The sequence below is a fragment of the Diabrotica undecimpunctata genome, chromosome 1 (genome assembly GCF_040954645.1).
Source record: "Diabrotica undecimpunctata isolate CICGRU chromosome 1, icDiaUnde3, whole genome shotgun sequence".
NCBI lineage: Eukaryota > Metazoa > Arthropoda > Insecta > Coleoptera > Chrysomelidae > Diabrotica > Diabrotica undecimpunctata.
In genome coordinates this window covers 40,146,834-40,168,073 of record NC_092803.1, presented here as the reverse complement: position 1 = coordinate 40,168,073, position 21,240 = coordinate 40,146,834, and the positions used below count along the sequence as shown (strand labels likewise).

General features: G+C 33.1%; 1 protein-coding gene across 1 annotated transcript in view; it reads left to right on the top strand.

Moving 5' to 3' along the window:
- The first annotated feature begins 6,752 nt into the window (after positions 1-6,752).
- LOC140448358 (trypsin-1-like) overlaps positions 6,753-21,240 on the top strand; it is a 93,116-nt gene continuing 78,628 nt past the window's right edge. Inside the window, exon 1 of the mRNA XM_072541446.1 lies at positions 6,753-6,966. Within this exon, the coding sequence (XP_072397547.1) occupies positions 6,786-6,966 (181 nt within the window). The 5' untranslated portion in view covers positions 6,753-6,785. The remainder of the gene's footprint in view (positions 6,967-21,240) is intronic.

The following is a 21,240-nucleotide window of genomic DNA, read 5'->3' as shown; positions in this document are numbered from 1 at the left end:
CAATGCAGTATAATCTAAGTTAAACAATTGTTAGTTTTTTAAATCATTCTCCTTTTCCATAAAAATTACGTTTTGTAGTTTTATTTTTGTGGATTTTTTAGTGAGATAGTCCGTCTTTCAGGTCTAGTAGTAATCAGCCATAATTCTAATAATCCATTTTACTTAGTAATATTTTTAAATATCTTTTGTCTTTATAAAATCTCTCTTCCTATTCCTCGCTGACAGCTCCAAGATTTTCGAGAAAATAATCAACGTGGAACCCAGAAAATTAAATTTGACGCTCATATTGCATCCCAGTTTTTTTTAATTTTCGACCATATTGGCTAAAATTTCTTTTTAGTTTGGAGGCTTGTTGTTTTCGAGAAAACCGTTTATATTTTCTAAGAAAGAACTCCATATTCAGACTGATCTTGGATTATTGCATTCTGGAACAATCTGTCCGATTTTAAGGTTAGAATTTGAGGGCCTACCAAAAGTCTTTTGTTGAGTTTAGTTTTAGAAAGTGCATGAAATTTATCGCACAGGTATTTAAAGCAGTAACCTTGTTTATTTAAAGCTTTTTTTTTCTATTTACAAATTCGCATCAACCCGAAGGTTATTAGCGAGAATCAGATTTACATTAATAAATATATTATATATTAACAAAATTAATAGCTTTTAAGTAGTTTAACATATTTGTGAATGAACAATTTGCACCAAGTGCTTTCTCTAAGTTTATTGAGATACCATAATTGATTCTTGCTGTGGAGAAAACTGGGCAGTCTACAACAACATGTTTTACCGAGAGTTTAACGTTACACTGCTCACATTTTGGTTCAAATTCTTAAGTAATTAAGAACTTGTGGGTGGCACTGGTATGACCTAATCTAAGACGAGTTATTGTCACTTGATCCCTTCTTTTAGTGGGGAAACATCGACATGGTTTAATGTCCGGTTTAATATTCCGAAGTTTGGACACTGAAAATTCCCACCGGTTTTGCCACTCACTTAGGATCCGCGATTTGATAACACTTGAAACATCACTAGCTATCACGTATTTCACAATAATAGAGTCAGCTGAATTGACGGCTTTACGCGCACACTTATCTGCTTCTTCATTACCTCTAATACCATTATGTGATGGGATCCAAATAAAGATTACGTCCTTATTACAATTTTCTATCTCTATCAGATTTTGTTTTATTTTTTCAAGAATATGATTCTCTAGGTATATTCTTCCTATAGATTATAGAATTAAAGCTTTAACAACTGCTTTATGTGAAAGTAAGGCAACAGAAGGAATTTTGGGGCAACTAATGCATCACGCTGCACATTTTTTGTCCCAACACAAGTGTTTCTCTACACTCGCACAAAAAAATCGCACTGTGGGATGTACAGAAGTAGTGCAAAAAATACACGTAATGTTGATGATGAATTCGACATATTTGCCAAATATATTGCTGTCCAGCTAAGACATATGCCTGTTTACCATGCTATCATCTGCCAGGAACAAATTCAAACTATAGTAAGACAAAGAATCCGAATATCATAAAGTCCATCATCAGTGTGTCTACCTTCTACATCTTATTACTAGACAATTTCATCACCACCGTTTTCATCTTCTAAGTATCATTTATCTCCATCACCAGCACTATCAAACAACATGGACAGAGAATATTCTCAGTATTCATTTTCATATGGATCATGCAACAGACAACAATCTTCTTCTTTAAGTACCATGTCCTTTCAGAACGTTGGTTACCATCATAGCTATCTTAATTTTATTCACTGCCACCCTAAATAGCATGCTTGTATCAACACCATACCAATCTCGCAATTTCTTCAACCATGAGGTTCTTCTTCGTCCTGGACTGCGTTTGTCTGCTATTTTTCCTTGCGAGAAATACTCCAGCTTTCTCTGCTTAATGCTTTTTATGATCTCAGTAGTCTTGCTGAGACGTTCTAGTATTGTAGAGTTTCGAATCTTCTCCACCCAGGAAACTCTTCAAATTCTTCTATAGCACCCCATTTCTAAAGCCTCAAGGCGATTTAGATCGATTTTATTCACAGTCCAGGACTCGACACCATAAAGTTAGACCAAAAACACGTAGCAGCGACGTAGGCAGATCCTCAATGCCAATTTTAGGTCTGTGTTACATAACATCTTATACATCCTTCTAAAAGCCGCTCTATCCTAGACCTAATTTCGCCGTGACTTTCTGCGTTTCCATTTAATTGCTGTCCAAGGTAAACGATTTTATCAACTTGCTCAAGTTTAGTATTATTTACATATATAGACGGTTTTATATGCTGTTGTTTACTTATTACGAGTATTTTGGTTTTCCGTATGTTCAGATGTTCAGATCTAGTGTTTACAGATCTTCTTGACTAGAAGCTAGGAGTACTGTATTGTCCGCATATCTCAAATTATTGATGACTTCACCGTTCACAAGTATTTCTGTATATGCTCCAGAAAATTTGAAATGGTATTTTTAGGTACTCGGTATATGTAAGCAAGCTTTGCAATAGGATCACCCGTAGATATATCTGTCAAAGTAATTTGCAGCTTTAATCTTGGTTAGATTGTTTGTCGCATCGCTGTATCTTGTTTTTTTTTATAACACATTGCACTTTTGACAGCAGCTCGTTAAATTTTTCTTCAGACATTCTAAAGTAATTGTATTATGCTTCTTTATCCTCTAATGCTAGGCTCTTTCAACCTCATTTCTGATACTCCAAAACAATTTCTTCTTAGAATTCACTGTCTCACCCAAAAAACGACGTTTCTTACGACTTTTGTTCATATTAGTAGCAGTTCTTTTAAGTTGTTCTTTTAACAAAACAGCAATACTTTGTACACATTTACGCACAACCTCATTAGACGCCATTTTTACATTGAACCGCAGATTCAGTTTTAAATTAAATATGTGAAAAAAATCTTTAAGTTGAATTTACCTTTTGTTGATAAGGCACTTTTTTGCTCTGATACGAAATATGGCACAAGATGTCTTTGAATTTTGGTAAAAATTTTGACGTGACGACTCAAACCAAATTTACAGTTAGGATCAACGTATCCATCCGTATTCGCTAAGGACACTTATCAAATTTACAATATCAAAAATTAAGTCGGGCTGTGCTATGAATAAAGGGATGTTTTCCATGAATAATTTTAGATACTGAAAAATAGTTTTTATTGTGATAATTTTAATCTTTTGATTCTACGATTTGCTTATCAAATAAAGTTAACCTCTCTCTCTAGTTCCATCATTCCTTGTGGAGTGTTGGGCGCTTATGCGGTTCTTGGCCAAAAATGTAAGATTGTTGACTGGCCGGGTAGCGCATAAATAAAGTTAATAGCAGTTTGTAAATTTTTATTATCCTTTTAATATTTGTACAGTATTTTAGGTCATTGCACTGAAATATTGACCGCTTTTAATAAGAATTATTTTATTGCGGAACATTTATCCCAGTAAATACTCAGTTCATTCTCAAAGAAGTTATAGTGTATAATTAGTCGTAAAAAATAATATGTTAAACTGTATGGCTATAAACATGTAACCGTAAAGAATTTTGTTGAAAAAAAGTTGTTTTAATGCTTAAGAACAAAAAATTATATTTAATAAATATTAAATCAATAAATAGCTACATGATTTTCACTTATTACCAAATGAAGTATAATTAAGTAAATAATTAAATACTTAACGATTAAATACATTGCTGCGTTAACAATTTAACGAGCAAGTGATTGTTAGTTTTTTTTAGTACTGATAAATTAGCAAAAAATATCTTTTATTATGAAAATCTTTGATAGAGGTATCTAACAAATGCTTTTGATAAATTTGGTGGTAGCAATATGTAGTAAACAAAATATGTAAAATACTAAATAGCATTTTTTACTTATAGTCAATATACACTCATGGACAAAAATATCGAATATTTTGAAATTTTCCGATTTTTTTTTTAAAATAAATGTTCATTAATCAAGTCGTTTATTGTGAACAAGAGTTTATATTGAGTGTGTTCATTAAAAATTTTAACAATGTTTAATGAACAACTTGAAGTTTTTATGTGTAGAATATTTCACATAAAATAATGCTTAATGCTAGGTTAATAAGGTTATTTTATTCTAAATTTAAATGCTATATTAAATTGCTTAAATAAGTCTTTTTAAATGAAACAAGTACATGCATGATCAGTAACGAGTATTTCCCCTCTAGCCCTTATTACTGCTTCTCGGTATGCTTTTAATTAAATTTTGGACATATTCTTGAAAATTGCATCCCATTCATTTTGTGCAGCAAGCCAAAGCTGCTCTATGGTTCTTCTAAGTTGTATGTATATGTTTTAGCTGATCCCATTTGTGCTCTATCGGATAAATGAATCTGAGCTACATGGTGGCCAATATAATCTTAGAATATAACCTTATCAAGATAATTACTCACTATGGCAGCGACATGTGGGCGAGTATTATCGTGCATTAACATGAATCTATCATATCTAATGCAACTTGTATATGGCAAAACCTGATCTTGTAGAAGGTTTTGAACGTAAGAGTCACCAGTCATCTGTAAAATCACTTCCACAAGTGCACGCACCACCTAATACGTCTCTCCCAACTAATACCTCCCCAAAGCATTATGCCACTAGCTGCAAAACTAACGGTCTGGGCGAGATTGCAGGTGGCGAATCATTCTCCAACTCTTTTGTAGACGTGTTTTCGACCACCCATATTCCATAATAGGATTCTGGTCTCATCAGTGATAAGAACATTTTTCCAGTTGTCGATATTCGACTGAATATGTGTTCTTGCAAATTCTAAATAACGAGTTTATAATTTTGAGAAGACGTGACACTTTGGCAGGGCATCTGGGCTTTTTAGGCAAGTTTGCTTCTTTTAAAATGTACGAGTCACCACAATACTTGATACATACATATATACTTGATGACATACAATGAGTTCTGTTCTCTCATCAAACAGATCTTCGATGTATTTTTCCCATATATTTCCTACATTTTCTGGGCTAGATACTATTTGGTTGTTATCATCTACTAGAGTTGTTGTAGTGATTTTTTTTCATATTTGTGATTTCTTTAATCTTTTTGTATGCATTGAAGTAGTCATGTTTTTTTAGTAATTCCATCAGATCCTCATATCTGCTGTTCATCTATTCTTCTTTGGCTTTCCTGATCTTGTTTCGGATGGTTCTCTGAGGTTCTTTATATTTTACTTTATTGCGGTTTTTGTAAGATCTTCTTACGTCCATCAGTTCCATGATTTTTTCTGTCATTCATGTATTCTTTGTTTTTATTGTGTTGTCTTGTATTTGTTCTGTTTGCTTAGTTGTGATTGTTGTTTTAAAGTTGTGCCAAATACTTTCTACTGATTCTTCTGCTACCGCGGGTACTTCACTGAATTTTTCTTTAAGTGTATCATTGAGTGTTTTCTCTATTTCTGCCTGTACTGCTGGATCTTTAAGTTTTTCGAGGCTAGGTTTTATCTGCTCTCTGTAGATAAGAGCTGCTCTCTAAAAAAATCAAAGTAACACAACCACATCTTATTCGCGCTTATAACAAAAATATGCAAAGAACTGGTCAGATGGAGCAAAATGTTGCCTCTTGTAGATTAAATATAAGATCCAAGAAATGGAGTTGGCCTTTATAAGTCTTAATGTCTCCATACAAAATGCTTGGTTAATGTAAAATAAGACACATTATCCCTGAACAACCCAAAATGGGTTTGCTGCAGTTTAGTCGAAGTATAGCCAAAGCCTTGTTAACGATGTTCAGAACTCCTCCACGAAGATCTGGTCCAGCTCAATCTTCTATAAACAACATTATACAAGATCTTCGATTCGACAACATGGCCATCTTATTTTCACCCACGAAAAACGAACTAGATGCGTCCTTTATCATTTAAAAACCAATAAAAAATGTATTAAATTTAAAGTTACCTTACATGAAAAATGTTTTATTAAATTTGATAGTAATACGCAATAATTTTTTATATTATTTTAATGTCAGTTTATTTAAAACTCTTTTATATTATTTAATAAAACATTCCAAACAATGTATTTTTAAAATTATTATTTTTTACATCCTAACTGCCCAGTGTTGCGTTTTCGCAACAGCCAATTATCAAAAAAATTAAAGTTTTTTTAGACATACATTTTTGTTAATTTTGTGACTTGTAGAGCCTAAATTTTTCATAAACATAAGCATAAATTGTTCTATGAATGTGTTAATATAGAATGTGCAAGATCACCGTGGAGGTAGACATTGTCAATTGAGGTTCGACCGGATAAAAAAGACCTGTCAAGGAGGTCACAAAGGAACTGTTGAACTTTGTATGAACAGATCTATATATTTAAAATGGAATATATAATAAAATCTTAAAGTCTTATTAAAAGGGTGAAAGTCCTACCGGATGTAAAAAGAAAAGATAATGCTTAACATGCAGAAAGGACCGACCTGGTTTTAAAAAGGTAGGATGAGAAATATAATATGGTATACAAGAAAATACTACATCCAGCAACGGATGTTGTAGATGTGTAGATATTAAAGGCTAATAATAATGACAAACCAACTTTAATAAAGACTACAACTCTACATCTTCTGGAAGACATTTGAAAATATAAGTGAAAGTAACTAATTATTTTTTCGCTGTGACATCCTCCCACATCAATAAAACGCACAACTATCGATAGCGTAACAAGACAATAGCAATGTCACTATCTCGTGGCGCCGCAACTTTATCCAAACCACTTTCGTTGTTAGTAAAAACACTCTCTCCTGCACGGAGATGCGAGATGATCGCAATCATAGTCGGGGGACATATCCAGCAGACTGCTTCTATCGACAAACGAAGAAATGTCTCCAGTGCTATGGGCACGCCAACCACTACAACGTCGTCCATCGTCCTTCTACTGTTACTGTTCGCACTTCCGACGGTACTGCAGGTCTTGGGGTCAATGTCAACGCTACGACAAGGTAATTAAGATATTTTATATCTCCTGGTGTTATGGTGTTATGTGTGCCAACGACGTCGTGATGATGTAACGAGTGAAGTGAAAAGAAGTGATGTGAGCTTTGACGATGTTACATAAATTATCACAAATATACGTTTTTTACATATCATTTATTATGGTTTGTAGATGAGTAAAATATTTTATTCTTATAGGTTTTAGTGCTAGAAATACTATTACTTTTATTACTAAGCTACTACTAGATCGGATTAAACCGTTTGATGATTTTTGAGTCATTATATATCTCTTCAAATTCTTGTAAAGCTTTTTTCGCTATGTTTATTTTTATTTTATTTAGTCGTCTCTCTTGCAAAATATCTCGATTATTCAGTATATACCTGTATCTTGTCTATGTTATATAACCTTATCTATTTTATTGTAGATTATGCATTTCTTTACTCCATTGTTTTCTACCATTTCGAGTTATTTTTAATTTATTTCTTTTATGAAGAAGACGCAGTTTTGTGTCCTTGTATATTTATTTTCTAAAATATGAACCCACGAAAACCACATCTTTTTGATTTCTCAAGCAGTTTCCAAGTCATTTTCAAAGGTATGTAATTTTTTTGTATTTCATGAAAATGTATCTTTCATAATAATATAGTGTGAACGTTTGGGTTGAAAGACTCAACATATCTCCGTCAGGTAAAATTTAAACGAAAAACGCCGTGATAGGTCGATTTTTACACTTAGTTCTGCTTTTATTTTGGATTACCGTGACTATAATAATGTCCTACATTTGTTTTTTTAATCGAAACCTATATTTCGACACCTGATAAGAAAAACATTGGAACTCACTTTTACTTAGTTTAGAGGAGAGCGATTTTTAAAAAATTTCTACAACATTTTTTTACTTCGTCATTTGACTGGACTGAGTGACGGACATGTGTTATTTTGAACAGTTTATTGGTAAAATACACGAAATTGTTTTTTAGTATGCAGAAAATCAAAGAAAAATAAATCATTTTACGTTATAAAAATAAACAATAAACTTCAATATTTATATATAAAACTTTCCGCAGTCTACTTCCAAGAAATTGCATGTCTCTTCTTCATCGACCTCTATTGTAGATGATTCTTCAAAATTGTGTATTGAATTTCCATAAACAATATTTTTAAAAAATCTCTGGTAGATCTCTGGCAGATCTTCCGATTTAATTTTTTTTTCTTCGTTATTATACTGTTTTTCCAACAATTGATGTACGTCTTTTTTCTTTTCTTTCGCAATTTCATTTCCAATTGACAGCTGTGTTAACTTGAATGTACTTTCACTTTTACCTCTTTTTACTAAGCATTGATATGGATCTAGTTGGATTTGAACTATATAAAATTCGGAACCCCTGTACTTAACGGTTGTAGTATTGTTTTTTGTAGTAAACTTTTTGAGTTGAATGCGTTTAAATTTTTTTATTCCTGGAATTTTGTTGTACAGATCATCAATTATGTTTTTTATATCGTATAAAAACCAATCCTTTCCTAACATCATAACATTTCCAATATTAGAGTAAACCTCATTATATTCTTCCACACTTGTGATCAAGTCTTTACGTTTCAATAATTTCTCAACCCTTCCAAATGCGCGGTCTGCTGGAAGGTAGCTATGCCCTCGAACTGGAAAATGTATTATTATAGTTTTTACTGACGCAGGAGATTCTAAAGCCAGCAGGCCAAAATATGCATTATATACGAATTTTTATTTTGGCCACCACAACCATGACAAAAAAGCCGTATTTGCTAATAATTTGTTAAATCCAAAGAGCGTAAATGGTGTATTAAGGTTGATCCAACTTCAGTGGAACCTCGTTTGGCTTGCGACTCATCCTAGGTATAAAATGGTGGATGTTGACTGTTCATTCTAACACAACAAAATGCGTAGAAGTTAATCTGCCGTAAGTAAAACGCATCTTGGATTTGAGTTTTCGGAAGTGGATGGACCTGCTGCAAATCAAAAGTGAAAACGAAATGCTTTTTGGAGGAGACTCTTTCGCTAATTCGTAAAATGCATTAGCGCGTAACTTATGAATTCGTAAATCGGTCAACGTTTTTGTTCTTTTTTCACCTGTTTCTTTACGTAAAGTGTGTTTTAAATTAAGACAAGTAAGTACCACATACGTCGCAAGCTTGGGACTTAAAACCAATATTAAAGTTTTGGTAGAATACGTGTTTAAACATAGTAAGGCTCACTTTATAGTCGTCGTGCGCATTATTGTACATTTGAAAAAGTTTGTTGATATTTAAGTAACATGCCAGATAAATTCGTGAAGCTTTCTTACGATTATAATGACTTCAGTTGCTCGAATTTGAAGCTATAAATTCTTTAAGTTTGGTTTTTTTGTCAACGTTTTTTCGTGAAATTCTATCCTCACCACGTCTTTCTTTAGGTATCTGTCCTCTTTCGAGGAATCTGGTAACTGTGCGTAGTAGACCAGCAGAAATATTTAAAGCAGCCTTAATAAACTTTTTACACACCGGCACTGTCTTACCTTTTGTACGGAAATAATAGAAGGCATGAAATAATTTAGGTTTAACAATATTTTCCTCTGTGTTATCCCTTCCACGTCTCCTCTGGGGTGGACACACTGAGATAAAATGGCTCAATTTCTGGCCTTGATCAATTTTATTGGAATATCCATAAAGTTTTTCCCCCTGTATCTTAATTAATTCTAGCGAAACTGAATTGCAATTTGAGTTTTTTCAGTTATGATTAAAAGGACGTTCGAATCTCTACATTCCAGTGTAATTGTTGGTATACCTTTAATGAAGACGCATATTAAAATTTAGTAATCGAGTTGCTAAAAATAGTTCTTACCTTTTAGCCCTTTTCTTCTCTTCTTTTAAAATATCTCGCCTCGTTTTTCTAGAGCAAACGTTAATTTGCCCCACAGTTCCATCGATATTTTATTTAGCACTTTATAGGTTAACCACAGATACAAAACGTGGAGATATCGTATTTTTTTTGTAAACAAGTACTTTAAAATATTATAAAGGATTAGTATTGCCCTCTATGACCGCGTATCCGCACACATGGACATGTGCTGTTTTGAAAAAGAATTTGCACTAGTCCATATTATGAACTCATGGACATAAGTAGTTTTGGTCGAAATATACAATCAAATTACTCGATTGGGACATGTGCTGTTTTGCTCGGATATGTATATCTTCCTATGTATTCAATACGGGACAAGATGTATTTTGCATTAATTATGAATTCCTATAGAATACCACTAATATCTCCTTTTCACTTAATGATGGACATGTGTCGTTTTGAATAGACGTTCCTCATTTTATAACGTCTCCTTAACTTTTTAATTTCACATACCGCATTGTTGTTAAAATAACTGGTCCAGATTTAAGTCGAGTTACAATTCCAGGTTTTTCCAAAAAAATTTTAAGTAAAGATCATTGTATGTGGTTTATACAATGATATTTCAACAAAGCATGTTTCTTTGATTAGGTACATATAAATGGTAACTAATGAGTATATTTCAAAAGAAAGTAATTATTATTAGTTTTTTAATGATTTTATATTAATGTGATTTTTTTTACTCAAACAATAATCTAAGAATTCGCATCATACATACTAACAAGAAGTAAATAAAGTTATATCTGTTGAAATAAGATATGATGAAAATGAGCATTTACAAATAAAAAACATATAATATTTGCATAACAATAACCTTCCGCAGATCCAATATCAAAGATAGTAAAATTACACACTTTAAACTTCCTTTTATATTAAAACAATGATACCTACCTGTGATTGGGGTGTAGTTAATATTTCTTGAAAATCAAAGCATGCAGTTACAACTATTGCTGTTTGGTAAGAAACTTCTTTATCGCGATTTTTAGCTTCACGTGCAACACATTTGTTTGCAATCTCTCTCTCTTCCTCTCTCTCACTCTCTCTTCAATTCTGACCCCCGGAGGGAGTGTAGTGGTCATCGTGATGTTATGTGTTGTCCGTCTCCAAAGATCTCTGTCTCTGGTCATTTCTCTTAACTCATGCATAGATCTTTTGCATATGCCTGTAATTTGTACGATCCATCTTGTTGTGTTGAAGATCTTCCTCGTTATATTCGTCCTTCTACCTTTCCTTGGATAATATGTCTTTCCATGTTTTCTGTGTCTGCTTTCATAACATGTCCCAAAGTATTTTAATTGTTGGAGACGAATTTTAGTCATCAGTGCACAACCGGTGGCGCACTCGGTGATTATTATGGCCAGAACGTGACAATAAATAGCGGAAACCAAAAATAATAAATATTTTTATTTTCCAATTTAAAAATATTAAAATTAAAATAATTCTGAACAAAAATAAAACTTTAGCTTACTAACTAATATGACAACAAATATTGAACGTAAAAAACTTCTTATATTTCTTAAAACTAATTATATAAAAATTAAAATAAAAGCGAAAAAAAAATTAACATGAATTTCGTTTTATATTTTTAATTAAAGCATTCTAAACATAATACAGGGTTGTTTGGACAATCCTGACAGAACGTATTTATACGTTTAGTTTTTTCTCTGGCATGAGCACTACCAGCAGCTTCCTGCAATTTTTCGTAACAAGAGACACACATTTTGCGGTTGTCACGCACTTTTCCCTCGTATTTTGCCAGCTTATGAATAGTCATACTGCTACGAGACTTTTTTCGTATGGGTTTTACTGCTTCCATAGTTTCAGAAATGTCCGACAATAACTCACATGCAACTAGTTCTCTAAATTCCAACATGTAAAGTTTTTTTTTTGGGCACATAGCTGTGCCCAAAACAATCCATGAATACTTTTTTATACCATTTTAGGCATTTTCTCAAACAGTTATAATACGCAGACATTTGATCTGATATATCTACCTCCTTTTTAGCTTTATTGTAAGCAATTAAAGCAGGAGGTGTGGGAATGTCCTCTACTCTTCGATTTTGCTTTCCAGTAGCCTGTAGATCACAGATGTGGCTTGGAACAGTGCTTACCAATAAAACGGCACGTTTGTCTACCCACTTGACCACACGTATGCCGTTCTGATTTTGTTCGCCGTAAATCTATCCTTTTCATAATTTTTTTTGAGTAACTGATTTTGGAACTCCTCGTTTATTTGATCCTAACGTGCGGCATACGTACGTTTTAGCTTCTAGACGAGACCGACAAAGCTGAACGCTAGTATAGAACTTATCTATATATAATGTTCGGGCCTCATTCCGTAATCCTTACAGTAAGTCCATACAGATGTCGTAAGTGTGTCCATAAGATGTAATAGGTGGATTCGGAGTATTTTTACCTGCATATATTCTAAGGTCATAAGTGTAGTCCTCTGTTGTGCAAATTTTGTAAAGTTTTATTCTGTATTTGTAGGATTCAGCAGAAAGGCTAGTTGGCCTCTCCAAGGCACCATCGTCTCATCTATTACAATTTGTTCGCCAAGAGAAACTTTTTTTTTTAAATTGATTTTACAGATGAGATCGACAATATTTTTACTTTGCCCAATCGATCACTACTAACAGCAAGATTTTCATTATTCGCAAAGTGTAAAAATTTCAACAGTGTATTGAATCGGTCACGTATCATAGTTTGTTCACTGTTTCACTGCTACTCCAGTATAAGCGCATTTTGGGTAAATAATTTATGGCCATAATTATAATCATGCCGATGAGTTTTTTTATTTCAATACGATTTGTTTCTTTCCACTTCCGGTACATTGAACTGGGGCGCATTGCATGGGATCTCAAATATTGCTCAGCAAAACGATTTGTCTCTGAAACAATCACATTAAATACTTCATCTGGCACAAACTGTCTGAAAATGTCACATGGTTTCGACAGGTTTATAGTGTCTACAATTACACCACTCTGTACAGAGAACTGAAAACTCACTGGAATGTGTTTACGTGCACTCCATGTGATACTTTCTTGACCACGATTGTGTATAAATATTTCATTATCTGACTGAGCAATCACTGCATCTACTTCTTCATCAGAGTTTTGGATAGATGGCTCGACGTCTGATTCCTCTTGCCTACTATCACTGAGAACATAAAATTGTTGTGAATCTGCGAAGGGATCAGATTCTTCCGAAGAGGTAACAGAAACAACAGCTAAAGTTGAAGGATATACTAGTGGCTCTATGTTCTGGGATAAATGTTGCTGAAGATTCAACATTTTGTAGTGACGTAGAAGTAGCAGCTTTAGTATTTTCATGTTTTTCTTCGTTATTTTATATGTCGGCGGAAACCAACGCAACTATTTTTTTTCCTCTAGAAGACATTTCTACTAGCTAATCTGGAACAAAAGCTATTTTATAGACGCATTCTTCTGTGTACATGTCGGCTCCAGTAAATATTTATTCATTACAGCCGTCATGTACCACCGGTGGTACACGTTTCAAGTGTTATTCAAATGTTAAAAAAACATGTTAAAAGTTAATACAATTTTTTTTTGTAATTTAAATCCAGTTATACTTAAAATAAATGAAAAGTTGGTCTCGGCTATAACTAATGTCAGCGTTTTGAAGTGCCGTGGTCAAGGTGTTAAGTCTATTATTTTCAGATAATTTCGATTTACATTTTTTGTTACATTTATAGTAACTTCTAGGTTCCAATTTGCTCATTTTCGTTAATTTTTTAGTTGTACTAGTATATTCTTGTCCAAAGTTCCACAGTTTCTTCATGCCACTAATTTTCCAAACACTTTGATCCCCTTGTCTCTCTCTTCGCAGATTTTTTTCTTTAAGTATTGTTTTTTTTTAACAGGCGCATTTAGTAATACACTTATGCCCTTGATGCATGTAGAAGTTTTCCCTCTCGATGTGTCTTGACTATATAATGCAGTGTGAACATTTGGTACCTTATTTTTATCTGTAGAAGTTAGTTCAGTCGTAAATTATATAGGTATTAATATTTTTGTTTGAAATTTTGAACTGATAATTTTACGCGAGTTTTTATGATTTAAGACACTCACTATGCTCAGTAGTTCATAATAAAGAATTCACTTCTTGTATGTCACCTTCCTGATAAGAAGAGCCTGCTAAATTGACTTAAATGTTATTTATAGAAATATCTTGCTTTCTTTTATCACAACTTACAATAAAGTTGTAAAAACTTACCCAATAATTTTTTCGGGAAAAACATTGTTATTAAAAACTAGACATCAATAACAAAGTTTTTCAATATCGTAACATTGGTTACAGATTTTTTTCCACCATGTAATTCAAAATTTGCACTTACAATGAGGTTATTGTGTTTAATAGCTTTATATTTACATAGGATAAAAGTTACTAGACCAAAACAAAGGTTATCCTTTATAGATATTATTTAACCAATAGTTGAAAAACATTGTCAGTAAAGTTACAATGTTATTCATATCAGGTGTCAATTATTTCTGTCAAAATTAAATAAACAATGGAATTTTAAAAACGGCAATATGTATCACTATCAGTAGTTTTTTATATACAAGGTTTACTGAGATTTACTCACGTCTTATCAATAAGCCAAGCTTTGGCTTAGATACACGCAGCACATTTTCCAAAATTTAAAGTCGAATAGGATGAATTTCACTCTAAATTATTTTCTTTAGTTCGTCGACATTATTGAATTAAGTACATAATTATAAGGTCTGGTGACCTAGCCATTCTGTGAAGGCCCTACTCCCAATGGGTTGATTTAGAAATATTTAGTCCAAATAATTACAAACGGTCGCATCGTAATGGGGAGTAACTCCATCTTCTTGATAGCACAATGCTTCATTTGGGATGTTCGGGTTGTTATTTTTCGGAAATAGTGCAATTAATTCTAGTACTATTTGCTATATTAACAAGTCTAAATATTTTGCATTAAGAAGATTTCTCTCAACAAAAATTTTTTCTTCAAAAATAGTGACTTCAAATTATAATATTATTTGAAGTCCCTATTTGATATTTAAAATTTGGGATAAACACCTCAAAATGCATTTTTTTTTCGAAAAAAATTTTGTAATTACTTTTTTGGAGATAGCTGTAGGTCTTTTTTTATTTTATTTTTTTTTTTTAAATATATTTCAAATTCTTTCAGATTTTTCGGTAAGCCACCTTCAAAGACCCGAAAAACAGGTGTTTACGGGATTTTGAAAATTTTCCCCTTATTAAGGTTTTTTTTATAGATTATATATTATTTAAAGCAACTCTTTCAGGACATTCAAAAATTGGGAAACGACTTTAAACTCTCAAAAACAATGTTGTTTCGGACTTTTTAAGCGTTTTTGTAAAATTTGCGGGGTTAATTAAATTTTTTGAGATTGATACAACCTGAATCACTCCGTCTCCCACACATATTCAACAAATATATAAAAAAGAAAATTTTCAGGCCTCAAAGAAGTAAAGACAACCATCGTTAATACGAAAATAAACAGGTTTTCAAGAATTATTCGGGGGGGTTTTACTGAATTTACCAAACTTTTTTTATCATTATTGATATAACGTAAAACGGGATTTTGCAGCCCAATAATATCCACAAAAACACTTATGAAACTGGTTTACGCATGTTTTAAGTAATTTCTATCTACTCTGAATATGGGAATTACATCGTTTCGTCTTACTAAATCTAGTAAAAACTCCCGAATAATCCTTGAAAACCTTATTTTTGCTTCTCAGAGGTCTGAAACTATTCTTTGTTACATAATATTTTTTAAATATGAATTAAAGACGTATTATATTAGGGTTCATCAATCTTAAATAATATGATTGACGCCAAAAATCCAAAACTCCCCACAAAACTCACAAAACCCCTAAAAAGCTTAAAAAAACATTGTTTTTGGTGGTTTAAAGAGTTTTGTCCTATTTTTGAATACCCTAAAGGACACAGTTAATTTAAATTGTATATATCCTGTGAAAAGCTTGACTTAATATTTTTTGCACCCTGTACAATGCGAAAAATTCCCAAAAACAGTTTTCCGGCTTTTGAAAGTAGCACAGCTCGCGGAAAAATTGATTTTTTTTTTAATTAAATGCACAAATCAAAACAAATTAACCTGCAACCGTCTCCAAAAAAAAGTATCACAAAAATAATTAAAAAAATATAATCATAAAGAAACATGAAAGTGTGTGACATTGGTAGAGTTAGACTTACAATCTTCTTGTGTGCCGTCTTTTACCGAAGGTTGGCGATCATCAAACGATAGGTTTCTCTGTTTTGTGCCGCATGTATTATGTTCGCAGCTTCTGGTATTTGAAAACATTCTCTCAAGTTTCTCAGCCAGGATTTCTTCTTTATGCCCAAACCACTTCTACCTTCGATCTTGCCTTCCACGATAAGCTGTAGCAGACTGTACTTATCATTACGGAACACATGGCCCAGGTATGACGCTTTCCTCCTTTTAACAGTTGTTAACATTTCCACCTCTTTACCCATTTGTCTTAATACCTCTGTGTTGGTCACTCTGTCTGTCCAAAGTATTCTCAGTATGTGTCGATACAGCCACATTTCTAGAGCCGCTAACTTCTTTATAGTTGTTGCTGTTAAAGTCCACCCTTCAACTCCGTAAAGTAGCGTGGAGAGTACGTAGCATTTCGTGACTCGCCATCGGGGGTTAACGCTTAGGTGGCGGTTGCTTAAGAGTTTTCTCATTTTGATGAATTTGGATCTTGCTATTTTAATTCGGATCTTAATCTCTACGTCTGGGTCCCACTTATTATTTACTGTATATCACATATATTTAAATCGGTGTACTCTTTCAATATGTTCGGCTTTAATATTCAGGTCGATATGTTGAATGTTCTTTTTACTGATCACCATAAATTTAGTTTTCTTTCTATTGTTCTTCAGTCCAAATTGGTTGCTAGTTGTATTTACTCTATTTAGCATCATCTATAAATCTTCGATGTTATCGGCCAGTATAACAGTAACATCTGCATATCGAAAATTACTTATTGGTACGCCATTAATCTTGATGCCCTCGTTGTACTCTTCCAGTGCCTCTAGAAATATTTGTTCCGTGTACAGGTTGAAAAGCAGTGGCGAAAGAATACAGCCCTGTCTAATCCGTCTCGAAATGGTTACGTTTTTACTCACCATATGTCCATTCTTCATGTGGGCTGTTTGATTCCAATATAGATTTTTTATAATCTGGATGTCCTTAGTGTCAAGTCCTGTAAGATGTAATAGTTCTATCAGTTTGTCATGTTTGATAGCATCGAATGCCTTATGCGACTTTCAATAAAAGTACAAATATTTGTATATGTCAGGATCATTACTTTATATAGAACATTACTTCCCTTAAACATCCACTGTTCTCGTTGACAAAAGAAGGGAATTTTAAAACAGCATAGCGTTGTGAAATGTGACTTCATAGCAAAGTTCTATGTTCAGGAATCTTTCGTATATAAAACAAAAATCTCGAAGACGGATTTATATCAACACGACAGTATATTTACCAATGGTAATTCTATTCAAGATTCACCGAATTGTCAAATTACCCACATAGATGATCATCTCCAAACATTTCCAATGCGAGTCAATTTAGTACGAGTACGATTGTCAGTAGTTTAAAATATTTCGATTTGGAGACACCAAAGAGATGTAATTAAAAATATTTTGTTATTAAAAAAATGGGCTTTGTTATTAAATTCTGCATTATTTAAATATTTATTGAATTTGTGATTTATTTTTACTGTCTTTTTTAGAAAAGTTGTTTTAATATTCCTCCTGTTATTAAATCCAAAAAAATAAACTAACAATTATGTGAAACAAAAACAACTACGGAATCTCATTATTTAATTTCAGTTCTGCATAAATTATATCTCCGTTTCTAATTAATTTCAATTAACTTCCTAATCCTTCAATTAATTGAAGTCTCCATTTATCTTTAATAAATATTTCCACTGCATTGATCTTGTCGCTAATCGCATTCGAAGAATTTCTTGTGACACTCTTTTTTCAATAGTACCAATTACCAATGACTAATTATTTTACGATTGATTAGATGTTTTATTTAATAATCCCATAGATTAATCGATTCTAGTATTGCTAATGAAATATTGTGTGATGGCTTGAAGTTTCACTGGCGGGGTTGGTTTTTATCTGAAGGGGAATTAATTTTTTTTAAATAGAAGTTTGCTAATAACAAATACTTTTATTTCAACTAAATATAGCAGTAATCGGACATAAATTATCTTGGCATTTTTATTTCAAAGACTCTTGTAGATTTATAAGTCTCAAAGACTTATCACTTCCTTTGATTAAGTTTTTCTCGTATCCTTGTGTTACGTGCATCACATAAAAAATTAATACCTCTTACCCCCAACATTCTGACTTTATCTCATAATATACCCGTATGTATTGTAATAGCATCTTTATATTTATATATATACAAGGATTTCCACAGTTTTCACTGTATTCCTTCACTCAACCGTTTTCTCCAATTTTTCCTGTTTAGCCAGTCCCCTTCCTGTAGGTTTCTTCTACTCATTGCTTCGTCCACCTCATCTCTGAAAGATCTTCGGGGTCTGCCTCTCTTTCTTCTTCCTATCGGGCTCCACTCTGTTATTCTATTTATCCACCGATTTTGGTCTGCTCTTCTGACATGTCCGTACCATGTTAATCTCTTCTGTTCGATGTAGTCTATTATGTCGGAGTTCATTCCCATTCTCCTCTTAATCTCCATGTTATTTATTCTGTCTCTTCTTGTTACTCTGCAGCTTCTCCTTAGGAATTCCATCTCTGTTGCTCTTATTTTGTTTTTGGTTTTCTTATTTATTGTCCAATTTTCACACCCATAAGTGAGGATACTTCTTGTCATGGTATTATATATTTTTTTCTTTGTTTTCATGCTGATGTTCTTATCCCATAGTACCGGGTTCAATTTTCGTATGTAGTCTCTTGTTTGTCCTAGTCTATTTTTTATCTCTTCCTCCGTTGTTCCTTTGTTTGATATTATGAAACCTAAATACTTATACTTGTCTGTTCCTTTAATTTGTTTACCTTCGTCTATTTCCAGCTGTTTTATTTCTGTATTCTCCGTTGTTAGGTATTCAGTTTTCTTTAGGTTTATTTCCATCCCATTCTTTATATATTCCTGCTCCAGTTTTCTCATCATAAAACTGAGGTCATCCTCGTCTTGTGCGATCACTATTTGGTCGTCGGCAAAACTTAGCGTATATAGATATTCGTTCCTTACTGGTATACCCATTCCTTCGCACTTTCTTTTCCATGGTTTCAGGGTTTTTTCCAGGAATATTTTGAACAGGGTGGGGGATGTGGAGCAACCCTGTAGTAGTCCCTTTGTCGTCTTAAATGGCCTGCATATTTATCTTTATCTTTATCTTTATATTTGTTTTTCTTATTATTTCAGTTCTAATAATGTTCTGCTGCTTTCAGTTTTCCTTGAGGGTTTAACAACAGAGCGGGGAAGCTGAATTTAGTAAAAAGAAAAGTAACTTAAACCGTTTGTGTGTGCGTGTGTGTTTTAGTTTTCTGGCAAGTAACACCTTTTCGACAGAAATCAATAAAAAAGCGTCACTGAGTTGCGAAACACTATCTCTCATAACACTACTTGTTCATGACCAAATCAATTTACTGGGGAATTCCAACTTAAATCTGCAAACCCAATTTGTATAAAGTTACGACTATACGAGTCATCTAGCCGACATTTAAACCGTATTTTGATTTAACTACATAGAATAGAAATAACTTTATTTACAAAATTTACAATAAATAAATTAAAATAATTTCAATTAAAGTTAAGAGTTTCAAAGGATTAAGCTAAAATTAGATTAGAAGTTATTTTTCATAGATCTTACACAATGTTTCTTGAATTCCATGTTCTTTCTGTTCTCGATGAAATCAGCAATAATTACATATCATAATGAGTGGGCACAAATCATGGTTCCGGACGGCGCAAATAATGGTACATATCGTCATCATATGTCGTGATGATTTTCCTCCCACATTTCTTATGATTTAAAAAAAATAAGTGATTGTAGAACATGGTTTTTATATTTACTTAAAGGACATGACTAGTTACTTATTATCTGAAGCAAAACAACACAGGAGAGAGATAATTGGACAGAAATAGTCAAACAAATTACATGACGTCACTACATCCTTACGAAGAAGAAAATATAGAGGAGGACATATGCACCATTGGTATGGTGGCCACAGGTAGAGTAAAAAGGTCGAATGGACAATAACGTCTGACCATATCGTATCTGGATACAGGCCTAAAGTACGTTTTCATTGGCCCACGACCCGCGACCCATGGGGGATGGGGCACAGGAAACACAAAGCCCAGGTTACAGGGTTATAACCGGTACACAGACGAGTCTAAAACTACAGAAGAATCGCAGAAATCTACAGCAGTGGTGAAAGTGTAAATATTTCTATAGAAATAGGAGAACATATCTCTTGTATTTCAGGCAGAGAGATTAATAAGAAGAGGTCTAAAGCAGATCAATTTATGTACAAATAATCAAGAGGCTATGATGTAGTAAGAACCCTTAAGATAGATTTTAGGCAGAAGTTGTAATGCCGAGAAAAATTCAACAGACTGGCGAAATATAACAATATCCCACAATATGGGTTCCAGGCCATCCTAGCATATATGGAAATAAAAGAGTTAATGAACTTACCAGGAGTAGAGTAGGTGCTGAAAGAACCGTTAGCCACCATAAAAAAGCCTAGATCCAAACACATCATAATTCTCACTGGGGAAATATAATTGGTCATGCACATGGCAAAATGTATATTGGGAGATATGTGCTAATAAGGCTCACGTACTGCGAAAAATATGCAGCTAAGAGTTATATAGGTTTTTCTTACCGCACATGCGCTAAGTAAGGGGCACATGCATATAACTGGTTTGTTTCATGAAGACTTTATTTCAAAACTATGAAGTGAGAACCTAGAACAGTCAGCCAATTTTGCATTACGGTAAAGCATTAGATCGCAGGCAGCAAATACTGAAGATTGACAACCGAGTCCAAAAACATATGGTATCAATGCACCAGACCTGTAAAAGCTGGTACAGGGTTTCAGAATTCGGCAATAGGTATGATATTATTATTATTATAGAATAAATGCGAGATGTACAAACTGATTGGTTGCTGCTCAACCGGTTTATAACAAATTTTTTTCCACACCATGCTATTACTCATCGTTTACCTAAGACTAACTTGACTTATACAAGATATTACTTATTTATGTCGAATATTCTTTTTTCTCCATGTATTAAAGTTTTCATCCGGATCATTGTGTTTCATTCGATATTTTATCTTTGC